Here is a 23,185-nt window from a genome sequence, read left to right on the forward strand (position 1 = left end):
ACCTGCTCCGGCATCTAACCACCCCGTCCCCACTCTCCACCAGGCCTTCCCAATAATGCCTCTAGGATTGACATCTAAGTTATGGAAGGCCTTAAGTCATTTAGAAACCTTGGCTGGCCCCCAGCCCGACATGTTCTCAGGCCATACTTCCTGCGCCTGCACAGGCCCCTTCTGCTGGGGTTGCCCCAAGGCCCAGCATGGATAGCACCTCCAGGCACATCATCCTGACCCCTGGCTCCCACCCTGCGTGTGCTCCCTTGGGCACTGTTTCACCACCTGCCGCGCGTTTAAGAGAGTCCTCAGAGAGGGTCTGGTGGCCTCCACAAGAACAAAAGACATGAATGATGATCTAGGAAAAGGACTGAATTCTGAGAACAATGAAATTAATTCCTCACACACATTCTTGCTCGAAACTCTTTATTCCAAGATATTTCAGTGATGCTTTGTGGTACACGACAGAAATCCAGACTTGTGGTTTTACGAGGTGCGTTTCCCTTCGTGTATTTGTCTACGCCAGTGGGAAGCCCAGGATTCCACTGTCACAACCAGTGAGAGCTTGGCTGCTGTGGACACTTATAGCAGAGTGCTGAGCGAGGACCAAGAACGCACAGGAGGCTCCCAGTCCTGAGCTCAGTGGGGACAGAAATAGAGCATACCTTGAAAGTATGTTTCTGACATTAGGATACAGGGTCCTAGCAAGTTCTTTTCCTGTCAGCTGCAGCGCCTGCCTGACACAGAAGCTCTGGGCCGGTATGCCAGCCCTGGACATGCTTGCCTGTGCATGTGCCCATGCTCAGCTCCTGCCCCCAGGCAGCAGCCTCTGCACACATCCTCTTGGCACACGAGACCACCTCATCTGTGGAGATCATGGTGGAGTTCCCAGAGTTGCAGCAGGACAAGGCCCTCATAGTCCTAAAGATAAGAAATTGGACCAGAGACAAACCATTAACAGAACTTTGGAAGTAAAGAGAAAAGGGTCTCCAAGCATGGCTTCCCTGGGTCACAGTCCCAAGGCCATCTCTGGAAGCAGCACCAGTTCTGAAGGGGGAACAGAAGAGTGGATGTCCTCAGTCGGGGTCTGAGTCGGGTTCCGAGGAGAGCTGCCCTTCCATGGTCTCACAAATGGCATCCTGCAGGGATGTGAGCTGACCCCGGGGACTCATCCCCATAGGCTGGATGACTCTGTGCCTGTGGGGGAAAAGCATGGTGGGGAAGGGGCACGGCATGTGGGGCAGAAGTCGGGTTCACCCCTGGCCAAACAGGCCTGAATCCAAACTGCTACCCAGTGGCTTTGAGACCTTATGCACTCTAGAATTCTTATTTCTCCAGGTCTCAATTTTCGTCATCTACGAAACAAATGTAATACCAACCTCAAGTCTAATCCTTTCCCGGGGCATTTCCTGTTTCCGACCTTAGTAACACAGCCTTGCTAAGCCCAACTTTAACCCCACTTCCTGGCGCTCACAGGACCGGACACGGGTCCTAGGCTTCTGTTCTCCCTTCTCCCAGCTGTGGGCCCCTCCTTGACACAACACGTACCTGGAGAGCTTGTCAAACATGTTCACCAGCTTCATGGCCTCATGTTCCTTCTGCTCCTCTGTCATGCCCTCCATGGGGTTGGGCGGTTCTTCCTCCACCCTCCCGGTCACTGGGTTTATGCTGCTTCCCAGGGGAGGGATTGTGGGGAACGCATTAGCGACTCTCTAGGACAGGAGGCGGCTGCATAGGGTGGGTGGAAGCAGGGCAGCCACAAGAGGGCTCTTTCCAGGAGCAGCAAGGACCCCAGCCCCTGCTCGGGGGATATCCTGGTCCCCCGACTGCCTGGCCCCACTCAGCCCACACTCACAAAACATCCTGACATCAAGACAGGTTACTTATGCGACCAGTGCCCGACTCCCCAAAAGTTCAGCCATCTGTCCTCTTGTCCCACCCACCCTGTGAGTCCATATGGGTGTGGGAACAGGGACCAGGGTGAGTGAGGGGAGCCGAGGGTGTAGGGGCACACACCTGGCCTTGGCTTCTTTGTACTCCTCTGTGTCCGTGTCCTCATCCTCCGAATACTGGCCCTCAGGCCGGCCCCCAGCCATGAGGCCCCTGGCAGCCAGGAGGCCAGCAGCGTTCCCGTAGCCCGTGTACTTGATGAATCGGGGCACTGAGAAGCAGGGCAGAGATCAGTGTGTGAGGTGGCTGGGAAGGATAGGCGCTGGGCCAGATCCTGCCACTCACCACTCTCCGAGCACAGGACAAACAGGAACTCGGCTGCCACTCTCTTCACGTCAGTATCCAGGTGCGTCATGAGGCGAACGAGCTTGTTCCGCAACAGCTCCCCGACCTCGGGCCGCGTCCTCACGTCCCGCAGTGGGGGCAGCACCTGGGGAGGCAGCCGTCCCTCAGCCTGGGCCTGCAGCAGCTGGGGTCTGTAAGCAGGGTCCCGCCCCGGCCCCTGTGCCCCATACCTGGGCCTTCAGGAACTTCCTTGCAGGGCGGTGCATGCGGGCACACTCCGTCAGTACGCTCAGCACGGGGGCCACGCTCTCTTTCAGCCTGTGCGTCTGCAGAGGAGCCTCTGTCACTGGGGCTGTGCCCCCACCTGACTTGAAGTGGGGGGGGGGGGGGCAAACACACGCACACCAGATGGTCCTGGCAGGAGGCGCTCAGGAAGAGGCCTTGCCCTGGTTAGTCAGCTGAGGGGCCAAGACCGGGCACATTCTTGTGAATTTGTGTGAATTTCAAGAGGGCCACAAATGGAACTTAACTTAGGATGCACTCACATGCTCTGTGACCTGGGGCAAATAACTCATCTGCTCTCACTTCCTCGCCTACATACCAAGGTTGCACGGGAAATACAGAGCATTCAGTTATTAGCACACCACTGGCACATGACCTGTCCTCAGAAAACAACAGCCAAAACACAAAAAGAAAACTTCTACTCTGTGGGCGTCATGGATCCAGAGAGCTCCTGTCCTTCCCCGGCCTTCTCCCTAGTTATCTCCCTGGACCCCAACCCCAGCAGCAGCAGTGGTAGGGACAGTCACAGCCATCACATCCAACGCCAGGCGTTTGTAATCCAGCTCACAGCATATGTGCACAATGTGGATTCTGGAGGTGTCCATCTAATCCCACTCCCTTGCACTCTGTAGCTTGTGTGATGTCTGCAAGCTCCCAGAGAAGCTGGCCAGAGGTCTGGCCAATGTCCTGTGTGCAGGCCCAAGAACCAGGGAGGCTCTGGCTCAAGATGCCTGTGGGTCCCTGCAGGGATGCTTGTTCCCACGGGCCACCTGTGTGCAGCAACACTGAAGTTCTACAGTCACAAGCAAGGGCTGGGGACTTCTCAGATCACTCAAAAGAGAGCCACAAAGAGATCTAAAAGGTAAGTACTTTGTTTCAAAACTCGTGATAACCAACGAAATGAAAACCTTCAAATATGTGTGTGAGGGTCCCCATATTTCTCAGGGAGGAGGAGTCTGGTGGCTGGACCACAGAGCAGATGGAGAAATTGCCTGACTCACACTGTCAGGCTGATCTCCACTTACCAGTGGGTACCGTGAAAAAGCACGGACCACAGCTGCTGGGGAAAGTCAGAGCCACCGAGGTACCCACACAGCAGGTCCCTCTGCCCACCTGGTGCAGACGCTTTTCTAGGAAGCTGAGGAGGACATGAATCACATCCATGTTTGCTCCCAGGAACTCCAGGGAACCTTCATGTGGCTCCAGGGTAAGAAGGACGTCCAGACACTTGAGGGGCAAATTTCCCAAGAGATTCACTGTGTGGCTGAAGACAGATGGGGGAGAGGGGCTTGGTAAGTCTGGTCCCCCTGCACAAGTACAACCCTTGGTGCCCCCTGCAGAGGCCACATGTGATGTGAACTAGCGTCCAGGGACTTAATGGCCAGCAAGAGGCCAGAACTTAGAGTAGGACTAACCTCAGAGGCTCATCCCACTCAGTGGGGTGAGTTCCTAAGGAAAGGGGCACCCTCTGTCTGGGTTGAAGCACCACAGACACTCTTGAAAGCCAGAACCTGGGGGCGCCTGGGTGGCTCAGTCAGTCAAGAGTCCGGCTTCAGCTCAGGTCACGATCTCACAGTTCGTGAGTTCAAGCCCCACATCGGGCTCTGTGCTGACAGCTCGGAGCCTGGAGCCTGCTTCAGATACTGTGTCTCCCTCTCGCTCTCACCTCCCCTGCTCGTGCTCTGTCTCTCAAAGATAAATAAACGTTAGAAAAAAATTAAAAAAAAAAAAAAAGCAAGCCAGAACCTGCCTAAACACAGGTCATGGAGAAGAGAGATGAATAGCCACGTTGCCCTGTAGATACCACACTGCCTGTTGCTACCACCCAAGTTCCAGGGACACGTTCCCGTCCGCAGATCCAGACGCTTGTCCTGATCACGTAGTACTGCAGAGACACACTGATGTCTGGTCCCAGCCAGACAGATGAAGACTCTCTAGGGTGGCGCCTAGCCCACAGCCAGAGCTGGGAAGCACTGTTCGGACACGCGAACACACTTCCCTTCCATCTCAAGAGGCTGCACCCTCACCCGTGAAACTCTTCTGTGCGGTCTCCAGCAGCAGCGACCATCATACAGTGCCGCAGAATAGTCCCCAGGTGCCGATAAAGGGCAGCATCTTCCTGACCAGAAAGAAAGGTGTTCTTGTGAGAGGAAGCACCGCTCCAGGATCATGTGCAGAGACCATGCATCTCCTCTACTTGCCCTCTTCTACTCTACCTTGAGAGTGTTTCTGTGATCAAGAACGCCACTAAGTCCTCTCGGGATGAAGTCACAGTGTACTCTAGCCACATGGTCACGGCCTCATGGTGGGAAATCTCCTACAGCCTCCCCACGCACCAAACGGCCCTCCTGCTAGGCTGGAAGAGCCAGACATGCCCTCCACCTCTCTCAGAAATCTTCTCCAAGGCTCCCTGCTCAAAATGTGCATCTCCTTGCCTCCTCCCGATAAGCTAAGAGCTCCACCTGCCCTCTCCCCATCTGATGCCCAGAAACTTGCCAGTATTCCTACAGGCAGACAGATCCAGGAAACGTCCACACTGCTAAGCTCTACCCACAGACTCAGGTCAGCCCTCACCTCATCCACTTCCCTCTTAATGGAGTCAAAGGTGATGTTGAAGAGCACTTTGAGGATCTCCATGGCCCGCTCAGTCTCCTGGGGAGGAAGGAGCTCAGGAGGGCCCCCATCAGGGGTCATTCCCAGTGTCAGCTCCAAGGCAGCAGTCAGCAGGCGCACCCCCTGCAACTCCTGAAACAGCTGCTGGCGCGCATCAGTGCGAAGTGCCGTGAGCAGGAAGAGGAGGCGCAAGTCAAAAAACTGGACTTCGTGTGGGAAGCTGCTCTTGTGATACAGCCCCACACGCTCTGCGAGCCTCACCACCAGGCGGGCTTCTGCGGCCAGCACCTGTGCCACCGGGCTGCTGAGCACGAGGTTGCACAGGCACTTAAGGGACTCGAGTACAACGTCCATGTCCAGAGGCTCAGGGACGGACCCCTCCAAGGCGATGCCAGCATAGGAGGCAAGTGCCTGCAGGCTCTGGCGGCTGGTGAAAGGCTCCAGGCAGCTGCGGTCTCTGGTCAGGATGCGGATGCTCTGCAGCCAGGTGACGCGGCGGGACGGTGGCAAGCCCCGCTCCAGAACCGCGACCAGCAGCTCTGCCAGTCTCTGTGGGCAGGAAGAAGAGCGGCTCCACCAGGCCCCTTTTCCCGGGACCTCCCATCCCTTCCCCTTTACCCCTCGGTCAGCACCCACCTTCCTGTCCTCCTGTTGGGCATCATCAAACGTGAAACTCTGGGAGTTCTGCAGAGAGACCCAGGGGCTCAGGGGCACAGATCCACACCAGGCAGGACCCGCGCTCCGTGGATGGGAAACCGACGGCGCCCCGCCCCACCCGCCCAGCAGCGAGCGCACCCGGACTCTCTCCCGGTAGCAACTCCTCACCGACTCGGCGCCCCGCCCGCCGCGCTCGCGCCCCACCCTGCCCCACCTCTTCTTTCGTGTACCACGTTCACGGCTCTCGCTCACCTCCCGGTTGTACGTGCGCAGAGCCTCCATAATCACATCCTCCTCTCCCGTCTCCACAGCATCCGCAACCACCCGGGGCTCCATGGCGTCCCCGGGATACCGCGCTGGGCGGGTGGGAGAGGCTTGGCTTTCCCACTCCAGGATGAGCCCGCTCGCTCCGCCCTGACTCGCCGCGCGGGGGAAGCCGGGATAGGGGTGCGCGGCGCCGCGGGGCGGGGCCAGGACTGCGCGCGGGGGAAGCCGGGACCGGCGTACGCGGCGACGCGGGGCGGGGTCTGGGTTGTGCGCCGGGGAGGTCGGGACCGGCGTGCACGGCACCTCCCTCGGGGTTGTATTAGGGCTGCGCGCGGAGGAATCTGGGATGGGCACGCGCGAGGCTGTGGGGCGGGGCCGGGGCTGCGCTGGGAGAGGCCGGGATGGGCGTGCGTTGCGGCTCTGGGGTGTGTCAGGGCTACGAGCTCCTTAAGGTGGCGAGACCTGGACCAGCTGACTGGAGCTTGAAGATTTTGCCCGGAGTTAGCTGGGGTTTCAAAGATCCTACTCGGTGATCGTCCGACTTTGGGGCCGAGTAGCCTCCGAACCTAACAGGGACCCCTGCTTCTTGGACTGGAATTCCCAGCAGGCGAGGACCTCAGCCCGCCCTACCAACCCCTCCCATCCACGCCCCTCTTGATGGACCGAACGAGTGGAAGTCGAGGGGAAAGTCCAGGTGGAAAAGAAAGGACTTTGCAGCCCGGAGACCACCTGATGTAGTAAACAGGGGTTTGGGTGCCTACTGCATGCGAGGTCCCTGCTTTCGTAGAGGTTGTGTTCCAAAGGTGAACACAAGGAAACACGGACAAATAAGACGCCGATAGGCAGCCATAGTCCTGTGATTTAAGAAAAAAGGCGGAGAGCCTGGTGGGCCGCAAAGGGATCTGATGAAATGCCACTTTTGGAGACTGGACGATAAGAAGTGATCTGGGGGAAGGTCATGCAAAACAAAAAGAGCAGATGGGAATGGTCGTGGTGGGAGAGAAGCAGACCTCCTTGAAGCTTAAAGAAAGGGGAGAGTGGGGAGGGGTCAGGATGAAGGCAAAGCATTAATTTTGTGCAGCAACTTCCTGGGTGTGTAACCCAGACACAGTCTGGCCTCGACTCAGCTTCCTCTTTTGAAAAGCAGAGATGGTAGAAACTGTCGTTTCAGTGTGTTGTTAGGAGGAATAAATGACACAGAGCGAACTCTCCAGTAGGGTGGGGAGGTATCCACTGTGCAACAAGCCTATGTTGAGTATCTCCTTCGCACCGCGCCCTCAGCGCCCGGGTGCAAAGGCAAGCGCCCGGTTCCTACTGTCCCCGCCCCCCCCCCCGACCCTTCGTCTGGTTTATTTTCCTTCAGAGTGCTTTCACCCCTGCATCTTCTGCAGCGCCCGCTCGCCCCAGGCCTTGGTCTCCACTTTGTGCCACCGGCAGTAACCGGGGCCGGGACTCCCACCGCAGCCTGGCGGAGGCGGATGCCCATTGAGACCCTTTCCAGCCTATCTCGCCTGATAAAGGGCCTGGGAGCGCTTCCTACGGAGGACCTGACCCCGCCTTCGGCGCGGTTGGCTGGTAGTAGTGTCTGTCAACGCAGTAATTGCCAGGGGAAAGCACCAACCAGCAAGCGGTCCCCAGAGCCGACGGCCCGTCCCCTCCCCTTGTCCGGCGGCGGAACAGACCTCAGGCGGGTTCGGCTCCCATTACGTCACCCCGGCGGCCGGACCTCGGCCGGAAGTCGGCGTGCCCGGGCGGAAGGGGCAGGGCCGCAGGGCCCTTCCCGCTGCTGCGCCACGTCCGCGGAGGCTGTGGCTGTGCGGTTGACGGAGACCCCGGCCGGGGCCGGGAGCGATGGCTGACTGGGCGCGGGGTGAGCGCGGGGGAGCGAGCCGGATGGCGGCGCGGCCGGCCGTGGACGATGCGGCTGCCCGCTGGAGCCGCCTCCGCCCGCCCCTGCCCCGCCGAGTGGCCGCGGCGGGGAGAACTGCCGGCGGGCGGAGCCAGGCTGCGCGCGGGGGGAGGGGTCTCTGGGGCCCTGCAGGTGCTCCTGACCCTGCGAGGTCGTTCTGCCTGGGGCCTCTGGCGGGCCACGGGCCACAGGTCCCGGAAGCTGGCGTGGGAGAGGAGGCTTTTGCGTGGTGGGGTGGCCTAGGCTGGCCCGTTTGCCCTCGGGGAAGCCCCTGTTCTCATCTGGGATTGGGATGCTGATGGCCTGTGTCGCTGGGCTCTTGTAACTGTTAGGGGGTTAACGAACATGAAGTGGTTGGCAGGACGTTAACAGCCTTTCTTTTGGGGTTTGTATTCATCAGTGATTCCTAAGGCTGTGTCTCGGTGGCATATTAAGGCATCCTGGCCGCCGCAAAATTGCACTCCGAACCCGGGGGGAGATGGTTCCCACACACCTGATGTGACAAATTCAGCATCACTAGTCATGGGTCAGGGCGTCCTGTAAGGTGTGGGGTGTAGAGGTGAGCAGACCTAGGGCCTGCACTCAGGATCGACCTCAGCCCCCACTTTTGGGTGTTGGGAGCTTTGCGAATTTGTTTCCTCTTTGGTCACTTGTCATCTCTTCAGAACCCAGTTCATGGGCCATCACTGCCAGGGCCTTTCTGCTTCCCTCCTGGGTGCTCTTCCTGCCAGAACTAACTATCCCATATATCCTTATGATGCCATCTGTGGAGGGATCATGCAGGTTCTGTGACAGTATCAGAAAGTGCTAGTAGGACTGTACCCCTTTGGGGTGCCTAGATACGTTTACAGGACATGTGCTCACATGACAGGTGCTCACACGCACTGTCCTTTACACAGCCCGTCATGTGTGACGTCCATGCACTGGATCCCGGGTTAGGGTTGGGCCCGTTCAACAGATGTGAGCTCAGTCCTCTGAGACTTCCAGCATGGCTGGGTGGGATTGGAGTGAGAGCCCTGAGGCCACAAAGGGCTGACATGCAGGGGTCAAGGGCAGTGCTCACAGGTGGATGCTCCCCCTCAGACTCTCCCTTCTCGCAGCTCAGAGCCCCGCCGCTGTGGAGGAGATTCTAGACCGGGAGAATAAGCGGATGGCCGACAACTTGGCTTCCAAGGTCACCAGGCTCAAATCGGTCAGTGGTGGTCGTCCCTTCACCTCCACCTAGCACCCTGGAGTGGGGACCAGAGGGAGGGTAGAGGCTGGGAAGGGTTTCACGTAGTTCCCATCTTCCTTGTCTCATCCATGGCAGCGTTCATCCGTGTGAGGTCCAGGGGACACCTGAATCCTGATCTCTGCTGGTGGTACCGTGTCTGGCAGAGTTGTTGGCAGGGTCTGCTGGTCTTACGGGGGGTCAAGCGCCATCCAGTGTCCCTTCTCTGGCCTGACCTTGCCCCCTCTGTGTCCTGACCAGCTGGCCCTGGACATCGATAGGGACGCAGAAGACCAGAACCGGTACCTGGACAGCATGGTAAGGGTCTGCAGTGTGCGCGGGCACCGCGGTCAGCTCTGCCCCACACCGCCTGCTGTGCAGGCTCCCAGCGTGCCTGCAGCACCTGCGTGTCGGTCGTGGAGATGCCCCCCCTGTGTGACTGTGCTGGGATTCCTCCCTCAGGACTCGGATTTCACAAGCATGACAGGCCTGCTCACAGGGAGTGTGAAGCGCTTTTCCACAATGGCGAGGTCTGGGCGAGACAACCGGAAGCTTCTATGTGGTATGGCCGCAGGCCTGATCGTGGCCTTCTTCATCCTCTCGTATCTCCTGTCAAGGGCAAGGACATGAGCCACTAGGAACTGGCTTCTGTGAGTGCCTGGGGCAACCAGGGTCTCCCCCTGCCTGGTGTCCTGGGCTCCAGAAGACCTACGTACAAAATACTCCTTTGAAACGATGATCGTGGCTTGGGAATCTTTTTCCTGTGTGACTGGGAGTTCGTGGCTTCCTCTGACCCCGTGAGCTCATGTTGGCCGGTCCCATGTGTGTAAGGGTCTCTTTCCCTTGGAGAAACCAAGGCCCAGCTCTCTGTACTATTCCGGGTGTTAGAGGCTCTGGCAGAGCAGGTCTGACCTGAGCAGCTGGGAATCCTGGACATGGCTACCTGTGGCTAGCAGCCTTCCCCTGTTCCTTGGGGCTTTGGCGTTTTAAGGCTCTGTCCCATCCTTGTCTCTGGGTCAGGCCACATCTGAGATCTGAGGTGCCTGGAGCTGACACAGGAAGGGGGTGTGGCTGTGAACTTTGAGCACCATTTCTACTCAGAGATGGCTGATACTCTTGGCTAGGGCTGCTGGGCATGGGTAGATCAATGTTGAGGGTTCCGCCCTGAGGCCTTGCCTGCCCTCCGGACCCTCGGGAAAGGGCAAGGGGTCGTGGATGAAGGAGTGGACTGCAGCCTTGGCTGGAGGCCCTGGGCCCTCCCAGTCCTTCTGGATCTCACAGTCTTGTATCCAGGAGAAGAAACTCCCCATTTTCTCAGGATTCGAGAGCTACCCAACACCAAAGGTGTATTTCCGCGAGACCAGACCTTTAGAAGCAGTTCTGTCTGGCATTTCAGAGTCAGGCAGTGTGTGTGTTGAGGGGGGCACCTTCTGGGGGTCAGGACAGGAGGCTTCCCTACAAGGACTCTCTTCGTAGGACCTATGGGTCGCTTCTGGAGTGTCAGCAGGCAGCTTCCCATCCACCAAGCGAGGCCCTTTGACAGTGAGTACCACCTTACTGTGGGGATGCTTAGTTACTCTCACATCCCTCTGCAGACTGCCCTCCATGCCCACCCACCGTTCGTTCCCTGGGCCCTCACTGCCCACTTGGCCAGCCCCATGTTCACACAAATCGAACCACAGGCCCAGCTGGACCAGTGGCATCTCACCCGCTGGTGAGATGTGGTGAGGTGTCGGCACCCTTGCTTGTGCACAAATACGTGTAAGAAACGATTCATTGGCTCTGTGTCCTTCCCCGTCTTCTGTCATCCCAGGTACTCCCCTTACTCCCTGAAGACTGTTGGCGCCCTGTCCGCCTCCTTGCCCGGGTCACACACGTTGACCACACGTCAACTCTCTTGGCCCTACGTTGCTCTGGTCTCCAGCCCTGGGCACTGCCCCTGTGGCACTGATGCCTGCCTCCCCTTCCAGCAGGATTGGCCTGTATCCTCATGTGGTCATTCCATTGTACCTGCTGGCCCTCTCAGCCTCCTGGAGGAGGAGGATCCCACCTTCCTACTTCTGAGTGTTCTGTTCTGACTGCCTCTGCTCCTCCAGATGCTCGTTTCTCATCCAGTGAGGTCGGCTCACGTGCCTCCGTGTCTCTGGGACTTCACTGTTTCCCCTTACTCCCTGGCATTCTCAGGCTCCCTTCCCAGTCGCCACACTCTATGGCTTTGACTTAGTCCTCTGCTCATCTCACCTTAAATCTTGCCATGGGGGTGTGCCCACTGGCCACTGTGCTGGCAGCTGCCGAGGGCACTGCAGACACACCCTCACCCTGCATCCCCCACTCTGCCTGGGTTTGTGGTGCTGACTTCACTTTCTGAGGACATGCTCCATTGTGGGAGCCACACCACACTAAGCGAGCTGTGCCTGCTCGTCCTGCCATGGCAGGCTAGTTTCCATTCTGCACTTGGGTGGTCTTGCTGAGTGTTTTCTGCTGTCTCCCTGAGACCTCCAGCTGTAACGTTCTCTCCTAAAGTTTCCATCTCTGCTTCCAGCTATTTTGGGGTCTGGGTTTTAGTTCCTTTCTGATTGACCTTTTGGTCTCTCATTCTCGTTGCATTGGGATGGATTCTGTGAGGGGGGCCTGGCAATTCTGCCAACCTGTCAGAGGCTTCACCCTCTTCCTGCTCAGCCTTGTGCACTCAGCACCTACTTTTGTGCATAGGCGGGGTTTGCTGATGTTGGTGCCTGAGACTAGTAACCCAAGAAGGACCCGGGGACCCAGTCTGTGCCAAGGTAGCTGCCAGGCTCTATCCCGCAATTCAAGGACAAGGCATTTACCAATAAAAATTTGGAATAAACAGTTTCATGATGAAGTAAACACTGTCTTTGGTGTCCTCATTTCTTTGGGTGCTTGAGAGTTTCAACTGTAACTGACTCGGTCCACAGACAGGCCATGGACACTGCTGGTCCAGACCCCACTTCTTCCCTCTCTGGTTCTGCCTTGTCCCTGTACCCTCCCTCCCTCCCTCACTTGGCCCCTGCCGCCCTAGGCAGGTGGTCACAGGCTTACCACTTTCTCTGCCAAGTTTCTGTAACTCAGATAGGGTGATGATAGTATTACTCCCAAGGGTTAGATGAATAAATGTGAGGTGCTCAGAACACCGAACCTGATGTTCCTGCTGGGCCAGGGTCAGCAGCCATATTGTGCTCTGTGTGGCTATGGCTGGCAGGCTCACGGGGACAGCAGGCAGGACCACCCATCTTGAGGTCCTCAGCAACCTCCCCAAGGTCAAGGTGAAATCCAGACTCCATTCCTCAAGGCCTGGCCTTAGACTCCAGGTGGCCTCTAGAAATGCCTGTTTTGGGCCTCACTCGGATACCCCCTTCCTGGTCCTCGTCCTCTTGTGCTTCCTGTGTTGCCTTTGCTGCATAACAGATCACCTTAAAACTTAGTCACTTATAGTGATTTTTGTCTTTGGATCACTGTGGTTGGAATTTGAGACCCGCACGGTGGGGACAGCTCTCTGCCTAGAACATTAAGGCTTCAGCTGGGAGACCTGAGGCCAGGGCTGCTGTCACCTGAAGGCTTGCTCACATCCCCGCTGGTTGATGCTGGTGTGAGCTTGCGGTCCAGCTGTGCTGGCTGCCTGGATGTTGATGTGGCCACACCACGTGCTGGGGGCACACCATGGTGTGAAGTGAGCGAAGCGAGGGGGATACACAGGCAGAAGCTGTTTCCTTTCTATGTCATTGCCTGGCGTCAGGAGTCACAGTATCACTTTATTCAGGGTGGTCACAGGCCCTAGTCCAGATTCAAGGTGGGGACCCAGATCTCACGGTTGAGAGTGAGTCATGCAGGCAGAAGACCACATAGGAGGGGATAGGTGCTTGTGTGACCATCCCTGGAGTGTACGACGAAACGCGAGGTGAAGGGCCCGAGGCAGAATTAGGAGGGTGGGCGCCCGAGGGTCCCAAGCCCTCCTCTGCTCAGACCCCAAGCCCTGGAAGCCAGGGTAGGACCCAACAGCCTGTGTTGGGGGGGGGGGCTTTCTGAAAAAGCTTGATTCTACTGTCAAGACAAATCCATTACTAATGGGATCTGTGGTTTATTAAACATGTGGGCACAGCAGGAAACAAGATTAGCAAATGGGAAAGCAGCATAGAAAAAATAACTGGTCACAACTGTCCAAACAGGTATGCTCTGCCCTACAGGGCCAGGCTGGCCACAGCCCAGCTTGGGGAGGAGGCGTCCCTAGCCCACGGCCCAGATGTGGGAACATGATGTGCAGAGGCTGTGGGTGATGGGGTGCGGTGGGGGCCAGGGCTATTCCACATCCACCACGAGGGGCATCATGTAGTCAGAATGTTTGATGCCGAAGGTGACGATGGGGGCACAGGGCTTGGTCACTGTCACCTGGGGAGGAGAGGCTGTGAGAGGCTCTGGCACCCCTGCCCCTGCCTGACAGGTTCTGCCCTCCCTGGGGTTAGAGCTGCTGACAGTGGCTTCACTGTCCTTCCTGAGCCCTGGGCTCAGGACCAGCGCCAAAGCCACACTACTGGGTTTAGTGAGTGTTCTACACACTAACTGTCACTGGTGTCTAGGGAGGCAGGACCTGCCAGCTGGGGAAATGGTATGTCAGGAAAGCCTAGCATTCTAGGGATGCATGGACACTGTGCCCCCCACAGGCTCACAGGCCCTTCCCCCCCACACCCACTCTGGGCTTGCTCCCCAACTACTCCTCTGGTCTGTGCCTCCCCCTGCAACCAGGCTGTGCCCCTGCTGACTTCACACCCCCGAGATGTATCCCCCAACAGCTCAACCACACAGGTTGGCCTGTGTTCCCGGCTTCCCAGGCTGTGCCCCATCACCCCCTCTGAGTGGTGCCCCTTCTCCCCCCCACTGGGTTGTGACCACCCCTATGCCCTCTGGGCCATGTCACCATCCCCACTCCCTCCTCACTGTAACTCGCCACCCCTCACGCCACCCCTCTGGGCCCTGTTCTTCCTGGACCTTCTCAGGGCTGTGGGCTCCTGGTCCTGGCTTGAGGGTCTTGTCCCCTGGGGGCTCCACCCGGGCTGCCATGGTGTATTGTGGAGCCTTGAACTTTGTCACCTGCACATCTGTCTGGCGGTAGGCTGCAGGACCTGGGGTCTGGAAGGTGAAAGAGGCTCAGACAGGCTTGGCCTGCCAGGACACGTGACCCAAAAGGGTAGGCGGCCAGCACTGGACAGTGCGTTTCAAGCCTTGAGTCACTGTGTGTCTGTGTGTCCAGGGGTCCCTTCTGTCTCCAGACAACAGTCACACTGTGGGATGACCTTCTCTGTGTGGGACATTACTCCTCTACTGAAGCCTCACCAAGGCGATGACACCTCAGTGTGTGTCAGTCCCAGGCTTGTCCCTTTGGTGTGTGCAGGAGAGGCCCCTTTGCAGCTGGGGTTCTGTCCTGTGGGATTTGATGGCCGTGGGCTGGACTGGCGGGTCAGCAGTGCTGTGAAACCACTTTGGAAGTCTCCCCAGGCTCCTCGACCTCCTGAACACATGGCCACCTCAGGGCCTTTGCACTGGCTGTTTCTGCAGCTGGAACCCTCCTCCCCCAAATATCTCACATTTTACTCCTCTCCTTCTTATTTTCCTGCATGCCACCTTATCGAAGGCTGCTCCCACCCTCCCTGCAGCACTCCATAAATCCCTTCCTTGCTCCACTACCCCGGCACTGTCGCTATCTCCGTCCTTGTCCATTGTCTGCCCTTCCTCATCCCCGGAATGTAACCTGGGGGTGCAGGGGACAGGATGGTGCCATGCATGTGGCAGACATCGGAGGGTGAAGAGCTGATAGGTTTCACTCTGATGGGACTGGGTTCTGGGGAGGAAGGGCCAGATGGACTGTCTCTGGGGGATGAACAGTGCTGTGCCTGGGGCGGCGGGGGGGGGGGACCCTTGCCTTGTGAAGGTCGTCACTGAAGCTGCCCAGCTTGCTGCGGCCTTTGATGGAGAAGGAGGGTTGGGACGCCTTGCCAACGGTGTGGGGCCCCATGACCACAGGCAGCATGTAGGCGGCAGGGCCTGTGGGGTGCACAGGCAGCGAGTCTCAGTTGGACAGAATCCTGCCTGCAGAGTCTCAGCTCCTTTCCTGAAGTTTGCCACTTCCAGGAGCGCAGCCATCACGTTACCTGTCTCACCTCCCCCCCCCCCCCCGGGTCCCCACCCTGGTTGGATGTTGGCTGTCAGGGCTGCTGCACACCTGGAGTGCTGTCCACTCGGAAGGTCTTGGTTCGGGCAGAAATGGAGTGGCTGGGTGCTGAGTCAAACACGTGCTTGGCCGATTTCTCTGGAAAGTAGTCACCTGGCTCGGGAGAAGAGCGGAGGGCGTGCCGGGAGGGGATGGTGACCGAGATTGGTTAGGGGTGTCCTGGAGTTGCAGGAGTGGGCGGGACAGGTGCAGCTTTGGAGGGGGAAGGGCAGAGTCTGGTGTGGGCCTGGTGTGGGGACGTAGGCCAAGAAAAGCCCAAGTTAGAGCCGGGCTTGAGGGTCTCCGAGGGTGCTTTGGGCCTGATGGTGTCCCTCGAGAGGAAAAAGAGGGGACAGGAGAGCCAGGATGCCTGTGCTCCTTCACACCTTCACCTGGACAGGACGTGCAGTGGCCGCCAGCAGGGTTGGGCAGGTCTGCAGCTGGGCCAGACTCACTTACCGGGGCCAGGGGTCATGATGGTCTTGGTACAATAGCGCCCCAGGATGGAGTAGGCAGGGCCAAGGTCCTTGCCAGTCCTCAGTATCTTGGGGTTCACGCTGTAGCGGGGCCCCGGGGAGCAGTTCTCCGCCAGGAGCATGGGGGCCCCGCGGAAACTGTAGGCTGGTGCACGCAGCTTGGTGGGTGTGTGCTTCACAAAGCCTGTGGGGCACGGGTTCTGAGCAGCCCGGAGTAAGATGCCATCCTTCTCCCCACCCTATTGACCCCAGAGGGGTCGATGGGCTGGGAGTCAGGGATGAGCCCCCAGCCTTCCCAATGCCCTCCCTGCTCTGAGCCTCTCCAGGCCCACCCCCTGCCCCCACACAGACCCTCCTTAGGCCCACCTCAAACTTTCCCCAGACCCGCCCCAGACCCACCCCAGGCCCATCCATGCCCTCCCCAGACCCTCGTCAGACCTCCCTGACCCTCCCAGAACCTCGCAGACCCGCCCCATGCCCTCCCAGACCCTCTCCAGACCCTCTCCAGGCCCATCCCAAGCCCACCTCAGAGCTGGCTTCTGCCCCTGCCCCAGTCCCATCCCAGGCTCCCAGGCTCTTACCCGTGGTGGGTGGAATCAAGTACTTGGGTCCTGGGCTGCTGTAGAGGGCCATGATGGGCCCCCGGGGGCGATGGGGCCTCCAGGTGCCCACCCATACTTCCTCTGCCATGGCTGGCTCTGTCCATGGATGGAAGGGTGACCAGGTGCTGGGAAGTCCCAACTCCCCACCCTATCCCTGTCTTGTCCCCACTGGTGGGCAGAACTGCAGGCCACAGCCTCCTCAGTAAGGTCTTGAGCTGGGGCCTACACAGAGGTTATGCTTGGAGCAGTGGGCTTGCTCTGCCCTCACCAGCCTCCAAGAGGAGGAGCATTAGACCCTCATGCACAATCTGGGAAGGGCTGTCTCCTCCAGCCTCACTGACCACACTTCCCTGGCTCTGCAGGGGCCCTGGGTAGGTTCCTCCTATTCAGGGGATGCTGGGCACCACTGGGCAGGGAGTGGTGGGCAAAGGTGGAAAACTTCTTGGCTGAGGCTGTGCTGTGGGGCAGGGAGAGGGCCACTCCAGAGGGGCCCTTACCTCTTCAGTCCAGGAGCTGCACTCAGAGCAACCTATGGACCGGGCCTCCTTGGAGGTCGTCCCGTCGCACTGGCCTCAATGCCAGGCAGTTCCCAAAAAAGGGGCATGGAAAGGAAGGCCTTTCCCTCTCTCTCCTCTTCCCAGGGGGCTTGGAGAATTGGGTGGGGGTGGGGAGAGATCCTGGCCCCTGAGCTCTAGAATGCAGCTCTGTGGGACAGCAGGTTCTAGATCACTATCTGTATGATGAAGACAATGGCCTCTGCCCAGGGGACCCCCACCCTCACCAGGCATGGCTCAGGTCAGGACTTTGCTCTGCTCCTCACTATGGTGGGTAGGGCAGAGGCTTGGAGGGTGGGAAAAGGGACAGTGAGGTTCTGTACTGGAAGGTGAGGCCACAGGGCCCAGAGCTGGAGTGGCCAGAGAGCAAAGGTTGTGAGGGGCAGAGATGAACCTAGTCAGCCTTGCTCCCAGTGAAGACCACTGATCTGGGGAAACTGAGGCACAAGAAGCCTCCAGCAGTTGGGATCCTGGGTGAGGGTAGGGTCAGCGCTGGTTGGGGAGTTTGGGGGGTGGCGCTGAGCTGTTGCCCTTCTGCGGAACCTTTCCAGACCCTGCTCTCCCTCCTGTGCCACTGCTGGCCATGCCCACCCCTCGACCACGGGTGTCCTCAAGACCAGGTGCACTTTCTTCTCCACTTTGTCAAGGTTCCTCTTGGGGGTAGGGCTCGGGTCTGCACGTCTTCCAGACAGACTCTTTCCTTGGGTGACTTTAGGGGGAATGCTTTCAACCCCTGGACCTGTGCCAGGTGTATATTGTGGATATTTATTGTCTTGGAATGACAATCTTCAGACGCAGAACGCCCCCAGCCTGACCTCCCAGTTCTAGCCACATCGCCGGCCTGGGGCTCTTTGCCCTGCCTCCTCTGACGCACTGGTCCTGCACCCCACCGCTGCCTCTGTAGCCCTTCCTGCGTCCACTCCCCTGCCTGTCCGTCTTGCTCTGTCCGCCTACATGGGGGTCTGGTGGTTCTGCCCTCTGTGTGGGGTTACTTCTACGTGCATGCTCTGCGGATGTGACCCTGTGTCTGTGAATCCGCATATCCATGTGGTTGTGTCCCTGACTGTGGGGAGAGACAGGAGCCAGAGCCTGAGCTGCAGGAGGCTTTATTGATTGAACAGTTTTATAAATTTACACGCAGAGAAGTGGTAATGGGGCAGTGTGGCCATTGCTGCTGGTGTAGCTGGTCCTGTGGCTGCTTGGAGACATGACTGGGGTCCGCTATGCATCATCTTGACTGCCCAGCACTTGCACCTGGAAGGCAGACAGGTGTGGGCCAAGAGGGCTGGGGGGTCCCATACCTGGTGATCGATAACTAGAAAGCCCCATCCTGTTGGGCGGGTAGGCTCAGGCCAGCCCCTGGAGGACAGTAGGCTCTGGCACACTTCAGCCAGTCCCCTCCTAGCAACGGCGGAAGTGGTGCGTACTTGTATGTGGGTGTGCCATATGCATGTATGTGCACTTAGGGGAGGCTGAGGCTGCTCTGGGGGATTGAGGTCTGGGATGTCCACTTCTGCTGACTGAGGCAGGTCAAGGTGTCTGTGGGGTGGTGGCTGTATTGGGGTGATAATCAGGAGTCATAGCATTTGGTGGAGGGCTAGTGGGGCAGGGCTGTGTGTCCTGCTGGGGCTACAGACCTTCAGGGAATGGGGTGACCCCCCCCCCGCCCCCACCCCAGCCTTGGTACCAGCAGTTTGACCAGCTCCGCCTTGTGCACAGGCTGTAGGCCATCGATACAGGACTTGAGCTCCGTCAGTGCTGCCTTGGCATCTGCATTGACATCGTACTTGCCAAGAGGTCCCTCATATAGCTCCTCTGGGGACCCCACCAGCAGCGTTTGCAGGAAGTCCATGAAAAAGTCACTGTTGTCATCCCCGATGGCTAGCCCTGTGAGGTGGGGGCAAGGTGACACCGGCACAAGAGAATTCCATTCCAGCCCACCCCAGACCTCCCAGCGCTCCAGCCTCGGTGGTGTCCAGACCTTCTGCATCAATGCCCACCTCACTTGCCCCAGATGTGCCCCCATGATCACCCTGCCTCACCTCCCCCAGGTCTTACTCCATAATACCCCCTAACTCTACCTGGCCACAGACCCCTCTTGTCACCCCTAGCCTCGGCAGCGTCTCCCACTCTGGGGTTCCCTGGCATTACTAGGGAAGGGGCGGCAAGCCCCTAATGTGGCTGGAATTCACCCTCTGAGTGAGGTTGGCTGACCTGGGGCTTGGAGGGTTGGGGTCAGGCTGGGCTAGGTTGGTGACATTGGGCTTGGTGACGCTAGGGCTGGGGCAGAGGTTGGAGCTGGGCTGGGTGGGGACTGGGGTTGGCGGGAGCATCGGGGGCATCTGCCCACATCTGTGTTCTGTGATGGAGGCCGGTCGGGCACCTAGGAAGGCCGCCGCCCATCCTTGTGAGGGGCCTAGTGCCTGGGTTTTAGCCCCCCAGGTTCCTGTCTGCCCCCACACATGGGCCCTGCTGGAAGCACACAGACTCACCGCAGGAGCAGAGCAGGGTGAGGGCCACCAGCAGGAGGGTGCTGCTCCCCTTCATGGCAGGTAGCAGAGCTCCCTCAGGAGCTGCCTCTGCAGGCTTTATGCCCCACAGGCGGCACCTGGCCTGGGGGCGGGCCCAACCTGCCCATCAAGACCTTGGCAGTGAGAGCACAAGTTGGGCAGCCAGGGGTGTGTCCTCACCCTGGGCCCCCATGGGTGTCAAGGAGCAACAGGCTTAGGGTGCTGTGTGAGGGGCAGTCGGCTTGTGGTTGAGTTGAGTGGACGTGGGAGAAAGTCAGATGTGAGGTCGGTGAGGAAGAACAGTGGGGGCTGGGGCATCACGGGCCTCCGGCCATGCCTGGCTTGTGGCTGAGGGTGACAGGTTCTGGGGTTGGGCTCAAGCCTTTCTTTTTGGCTGGGAATCCCTGCTCTGCTCAACATGCCTCAACATGCCACTGGGGCAGGGGTAGGGGACTTCCTGGGCCTGAGAGTCTGGGTAGTGGGAGATGGGCCCAGGGCTGCAGGAAGCCCGAGTGGATAGCAGGGTCCAGGGGGTGGAGGTCGCCTCAGAGGGACTGAGGGGAGAGGATTCGGGCCACGCCTGGGGACTGGTGGGATTGTCCCATCACGGCAGGAAGCGAGGAAGGGTCACCCGAAACATATTTTCCTTCTATGGCAGGCGAGCCCCGGGAAGTGTAGGATTCGGGGGAGATGGTTCTATGTTAGAATGGAGATAGGAGGCTGAGACACCTGGGCTGCCAACCAAACGGGCCCAGGAGCAGCTATTCCTGTGTGGGGCCTGGCCCCTCTGCTGTCCCCTGCTGCCACCTGGTGGTGACTGTTGGCATCCTGCTGGACTGGCATGCTCACCCTCAGGGTGCCCGTGAGGACTCAGGGGTTTAGCCCCTGGCCAGCCCTGGGGGCTCCTCATTCAGACTTTGGCGGGAGGTGTCGGGGAGGCTTGATTACCATGGTGACTTTGTCGCCCTGTCCCTCACTCACCTCCACCTGGTCCTGAGTCTGTCACAGACACCAGACCCTTGTCCTGTGTCCTCCTGAACACAGCTTCTCAGCCACGCAGGTGCCTGCAATTCTCTTTGCTGGCACACAACAAAATCCAGAGATGGTCTAACCTGTTCATACACGTAATTCCAAAAATACAGGACAAATAATGTGTACTGAGATCACCTGTAACAAAACAATGTGGCTGCATCAGTGAGACTGTACTCAAGGCAATGTGGAGCCCCGGTCCCCAAAGGCCCCAGGGGTCGTGGCTTCTGGGATGGCCACTTGGCAGCCTAGTGGACACACGATGTTACATTAGTTTCAGGAGTACAACATAGTGATTCCACAATACTCTTACTCAGAGCTCCCATCTGTCGCGTACAAAGTCATTACAATGTGACCGGCTCTATCCCCTGCGCTGGGCTGTGCCCATCACCATCCTTCACTCACTGGTCTCTGGCTGCCTGTTGTGTCACCTGGGTGGATGTTTAAAAGTGCCAGCCCCGGACTTTGACGTAGCTCAGAAGCAGTGTCCCCGGGGGTACCACCTGGGCTTCTGTCGTTCTGAATCCCTCCAGATGATTCTGACAGTCAGGCTGGGCTCTAATGGAGACCAGTCCACCCAGCTTTAATTCCTCTTCTTCTCCATTTTCCTCCCACCTCTCCAGAGTGTTGTCCTGCTGGAGGTGGACTGAGTACCCCTCTGGCTGCATTTGGATCGTGGCTTTTCTTCTTCCACAAACCCCAGCCCCTGGAAGCACAAGCTGTTAGCAGTTGCCCTGCAGCCTTTCCTGGGCAGTGTCGGCGACAGAATCTCCAACCATCTCACAGTTGATGAGGACTTGAGCAGTAGAGTCAGTCTTGCTCATTACCGATCGTGGTGACCTTGCTTGCACATACCTAATCCACCTAGGTTCTAACCCCCTTCTCCTGGCCACCTCACCTTTCCTTCCTTCAGTCAGCCACTGCCAAGCTCATTCCCTGGCCTCCACAACACCAATGGCTATGTTCCTCCATTTCTACTTCAAGTGCCCTCCCTCTGACTACGTCCTCTGTTCCTCAGCTTGCTGCCTCTGGTGCCCAGCCTGGCTGACCGTCACGGTGCACACACACTTCCATGCCCTGGATTCACGGCACCGCCATTATACCGCACCCCTCCCTTGCTTGCAACTGTGCTGCCTCCCCTGTCTCCCCTCCCCCTAGTGCTGGATGACTCCACCTCTCTCCTTCCACCTACCAACTCAGCCAACCTCTTGTCAAGACTTCCCCTTGGGTGGGTCCTTGGTGCTGCCCATGACTTCTAGGTCTCCAGGGTGGGTGTCCTCACATCCTTGGAGATGGCCGTTTATCACACCGCCCCTCTCGTCTTACCTTCTGGGCCTTGACTTGTATCTCACTGAGAAACCGAAGAAATCAGAAGAGAAACTACACACAGTCCCGACACTGCATCTATGTCTGCCTTTCTTTGCAGGCATATATCTGTGTGTCTTCATGTCGTATGCAAGGCCCTGTCTTCACACACCAATGGCAATGCAACAAAGGCCTCCCCAATGGAGGACTTACTGCCCCTCTCTCTACAAATCAGGGTTTTATCTCTACCGCGTCATGCATGTCAGGATTTATTATGCTCTAACATCACGTGATTTCAAGCAAAACACAGCAAAACACAAGTGCCTCCTCTTGACGCTGGTGATGGAGGCCTCCCCTTGGCCCTTCAGACTCTCGCTGCTCTGCCGATTCTGGTTCGGGGCCCCAGGAGGCTCCCAGCTTCCGTTTTCTGGTTGGGTTTGGCTAACAATTGGGGGCAAATAGGTTCAGCATCCATTAACATCCTCATTGCAGCAGTGTCTTTATTTGATGGAAAATTATATTTAAAATGTTCAATCAAAAAACTCCACATCTTATTTGTTCATAAGGTGTTTGGTTACAGTTTTCACAGATGTGCAAATGCCAAAATAATACTTGTTAATAATGGACTTCATTATCACAATCTGCATGAGCCTCTGTTCTTCTGTTTTTTTATTTTTATTTTATTTTATTAATGTTTATTTATTTCTGAGACAGAGCACGAGCGGGGGGTGGGGGGCAGAGAGAGAGGGAGACACAGAATCCAAAGCAGGCTCCAGGCTCTGAGCTGTCAGCATAGAGACGGACGTGAGGCTCGAACTCACAGACCGTGAGTTCATGACCTGAGCCAAAGTCAGGCGCTTAACCAACTGAGCCACCCAGGCACCCCTGTTCTTCTGGTTTTTTAACATTTATGCGTGCTCTCTGACCTTATGTGTCTTAATGAAAATGCATGGCATTCTGTTCTTGCACGGAAATATTAATATCTTTAAATATTGAGGATATTAGATAAATCAGGGAGTCAGACTATCTGATTCATGATGTTAATGAGCTGGGGCCACAATCCTTCATTTCTTGCCGAAACACTAGGAGCTCATCCTCATCAAGCATTCTCAGCTGGGCGCCTCCCCTTGATAACTACCCTATCTAAAAATGCATCACCAGTTGCTTATGATGAGCTTCCATTTTGTACAGAATAAAGAGAATAATCTTGAATTTTATGTGTCAGTTGTTAGGGAAGCCACAATTTTACTGCCTCTTTAAGCACACTGCTTGGGTCAGATGTTTTTCAGGCAAGACATTGTCATTAAAGAAGGCAGGGCTTTGAC

The 23,185-nt window shown here is 57.7% G+C and overlaps 4 protein-coding genes and 1 long non-coding RNA gene across 8 annotated transcripts; 2 read left to right on the plus strand and 3 right to left on the minus strand.

Annotated features, from left to right (window-relative positions):
- Positions 1–400: 400 nt before the first annotated feature.
- RIC8A (RIC8 guanine nucleotide exchange factor A) lies at positions 401–6,475 on the minus strand. Its single transcript, XM_007094210.2, has 10 exons — positions 6,031–6,475; positions 5,758–5,805; positions 5,083–5,670; positions 4,536–4,627; positions 3,622–3,772; positions 2,457–2,552; positions 2,227–2,371; positions 2,008–2,152; positions 1,540–1,659; positions 401–1,188 (listed from the first exon to the last, which is right to left on the minus strand). Exons 1-10 carry the CDS (start codon positions 6,112–6,114, stop codon positions 1,068–1,070), a joined length of 1,590 nt encoding a protein of 529 aa, XP_007094272.2. The 5' UTR covers positions 6,115–6,475; the 3' UTR covers positions 401–1,067.
- Positions 6,476–7,776: 1,301 nt separating this feature from the next.
- On the plus strand, positions 7,777–12,032 carry BET1L (Bet1 golgi vesicular membrane trafficking protein like). Of its 3 annotated transcripts, none has more exons than XM_042958535.1 (5): positions 7,777–7,915; positions 9,055–9,146; positions 9,426–9,482; positions 9,627–9,726; positions 10,641–12,032. In XM_042958535.1, exons 1-5 carry the CDS (start codon positions 7,897–7,899, stop codon positions 10,880–10,882), a joined length of 510 nt encoding a protein of 169 aa, XP_042814469.1. In that variant the 5' UTR covers positions 7,777–7,896; the 3' UTR covers positions 10,883–12,032. The 3 variants fall into 3 exon arrangements, with proteins under 3 accessions (XP_042814469.1, XP_042814472.1, XP_042814470.1); XM_042958536.1 differs by lacking the exon at positions 7,777–7,915 and adding an exon at positions 8,089–8,339; XM_042958538.1 differs by lacking the exon at positions 10,641–12,032 and having other exon boundaries at positions 7,779–7,915; positions 9,627–9,901.
- A 1,208-nt stretch (positions 12,033–13,240) lies between these two features.
- ODF3 (outer dense fiber of sperm tails 3) lies at positions 13,241–17,048 on the minus strand. Its single transcript, XM_042958534.1, has 7 exons — positions 16,960–17,048; positions 16,442–16,558; positions 15,844–16,044; positions 15,397–15,498; positions 15,097–15,218; positions 14,166–14,306; positions 13,241–13,568 (listed from the first exon to the last, which is right to left on the minus strand). The coding sequence occupies exons 2-7, from the start codon at positions 16,548–16,550 to the stop codon at positions 13,479–13,481; spliced, it is 765 nt and encodes a 254-aa protein (XP_042814468.1). The 5' UTR covers positions 16,551–16,558; positions 16,960–17,048; the 3' UTR covers positions 13,241–13,478.
- Positions 17,049–17,238: 190 nt separating this feature from the next.
- LOC122231187 lies at positions 17,239–22,504 on the plus strand. Of its 2 annotated transcripts, none has more exons than XR_006208376.1 (2): positions 17,239–17,636; positions 21,179–22,504. It is a non-coding gene; the product is annotated as an uncharacterized LOC122231187 (long non-coding RNA). The 2 variants fall into 2 exon arrangements; XR_006208377.1 differs by having other exon boundaries at positions 17,243–17,286.
- On the minus strand, positions 18,238–19,563 carry SCGB1C1 (secretoglobin family 1C member 1). The gene is made up of 3 exons (XM_007094206.2): positions 19,509–19,563; positions 18,704–18,903; positions 18,238–18,270 (listed from the first exon to the last, which is right to left on the minus strand). Exons 1-3 carry the CDS (start codon positions 19,561–19,563, stop codon positions 18,238–18,240), a joined length of 288 nt encoding a protein of 95 aa, XP_007094268.1.
- Positions 22,505–23,185: the final 681 nt, after the last annotated feature.

The sequence above is a fragment of the Panthera tigris genome, chromosome D1 (assembly GCF_018350195.1).
Source record: "Panthera tigris isolate Pti1 chromosome D1, P.tigris_Pti1_mat1.1, whole genome shotgun sequence".
NCBI classification, from domain to species: Eukaryota; Metazoa; Chordata; class Mammalia; order Carnivora; family Felidae; genus Panthera; species Panthera tigris.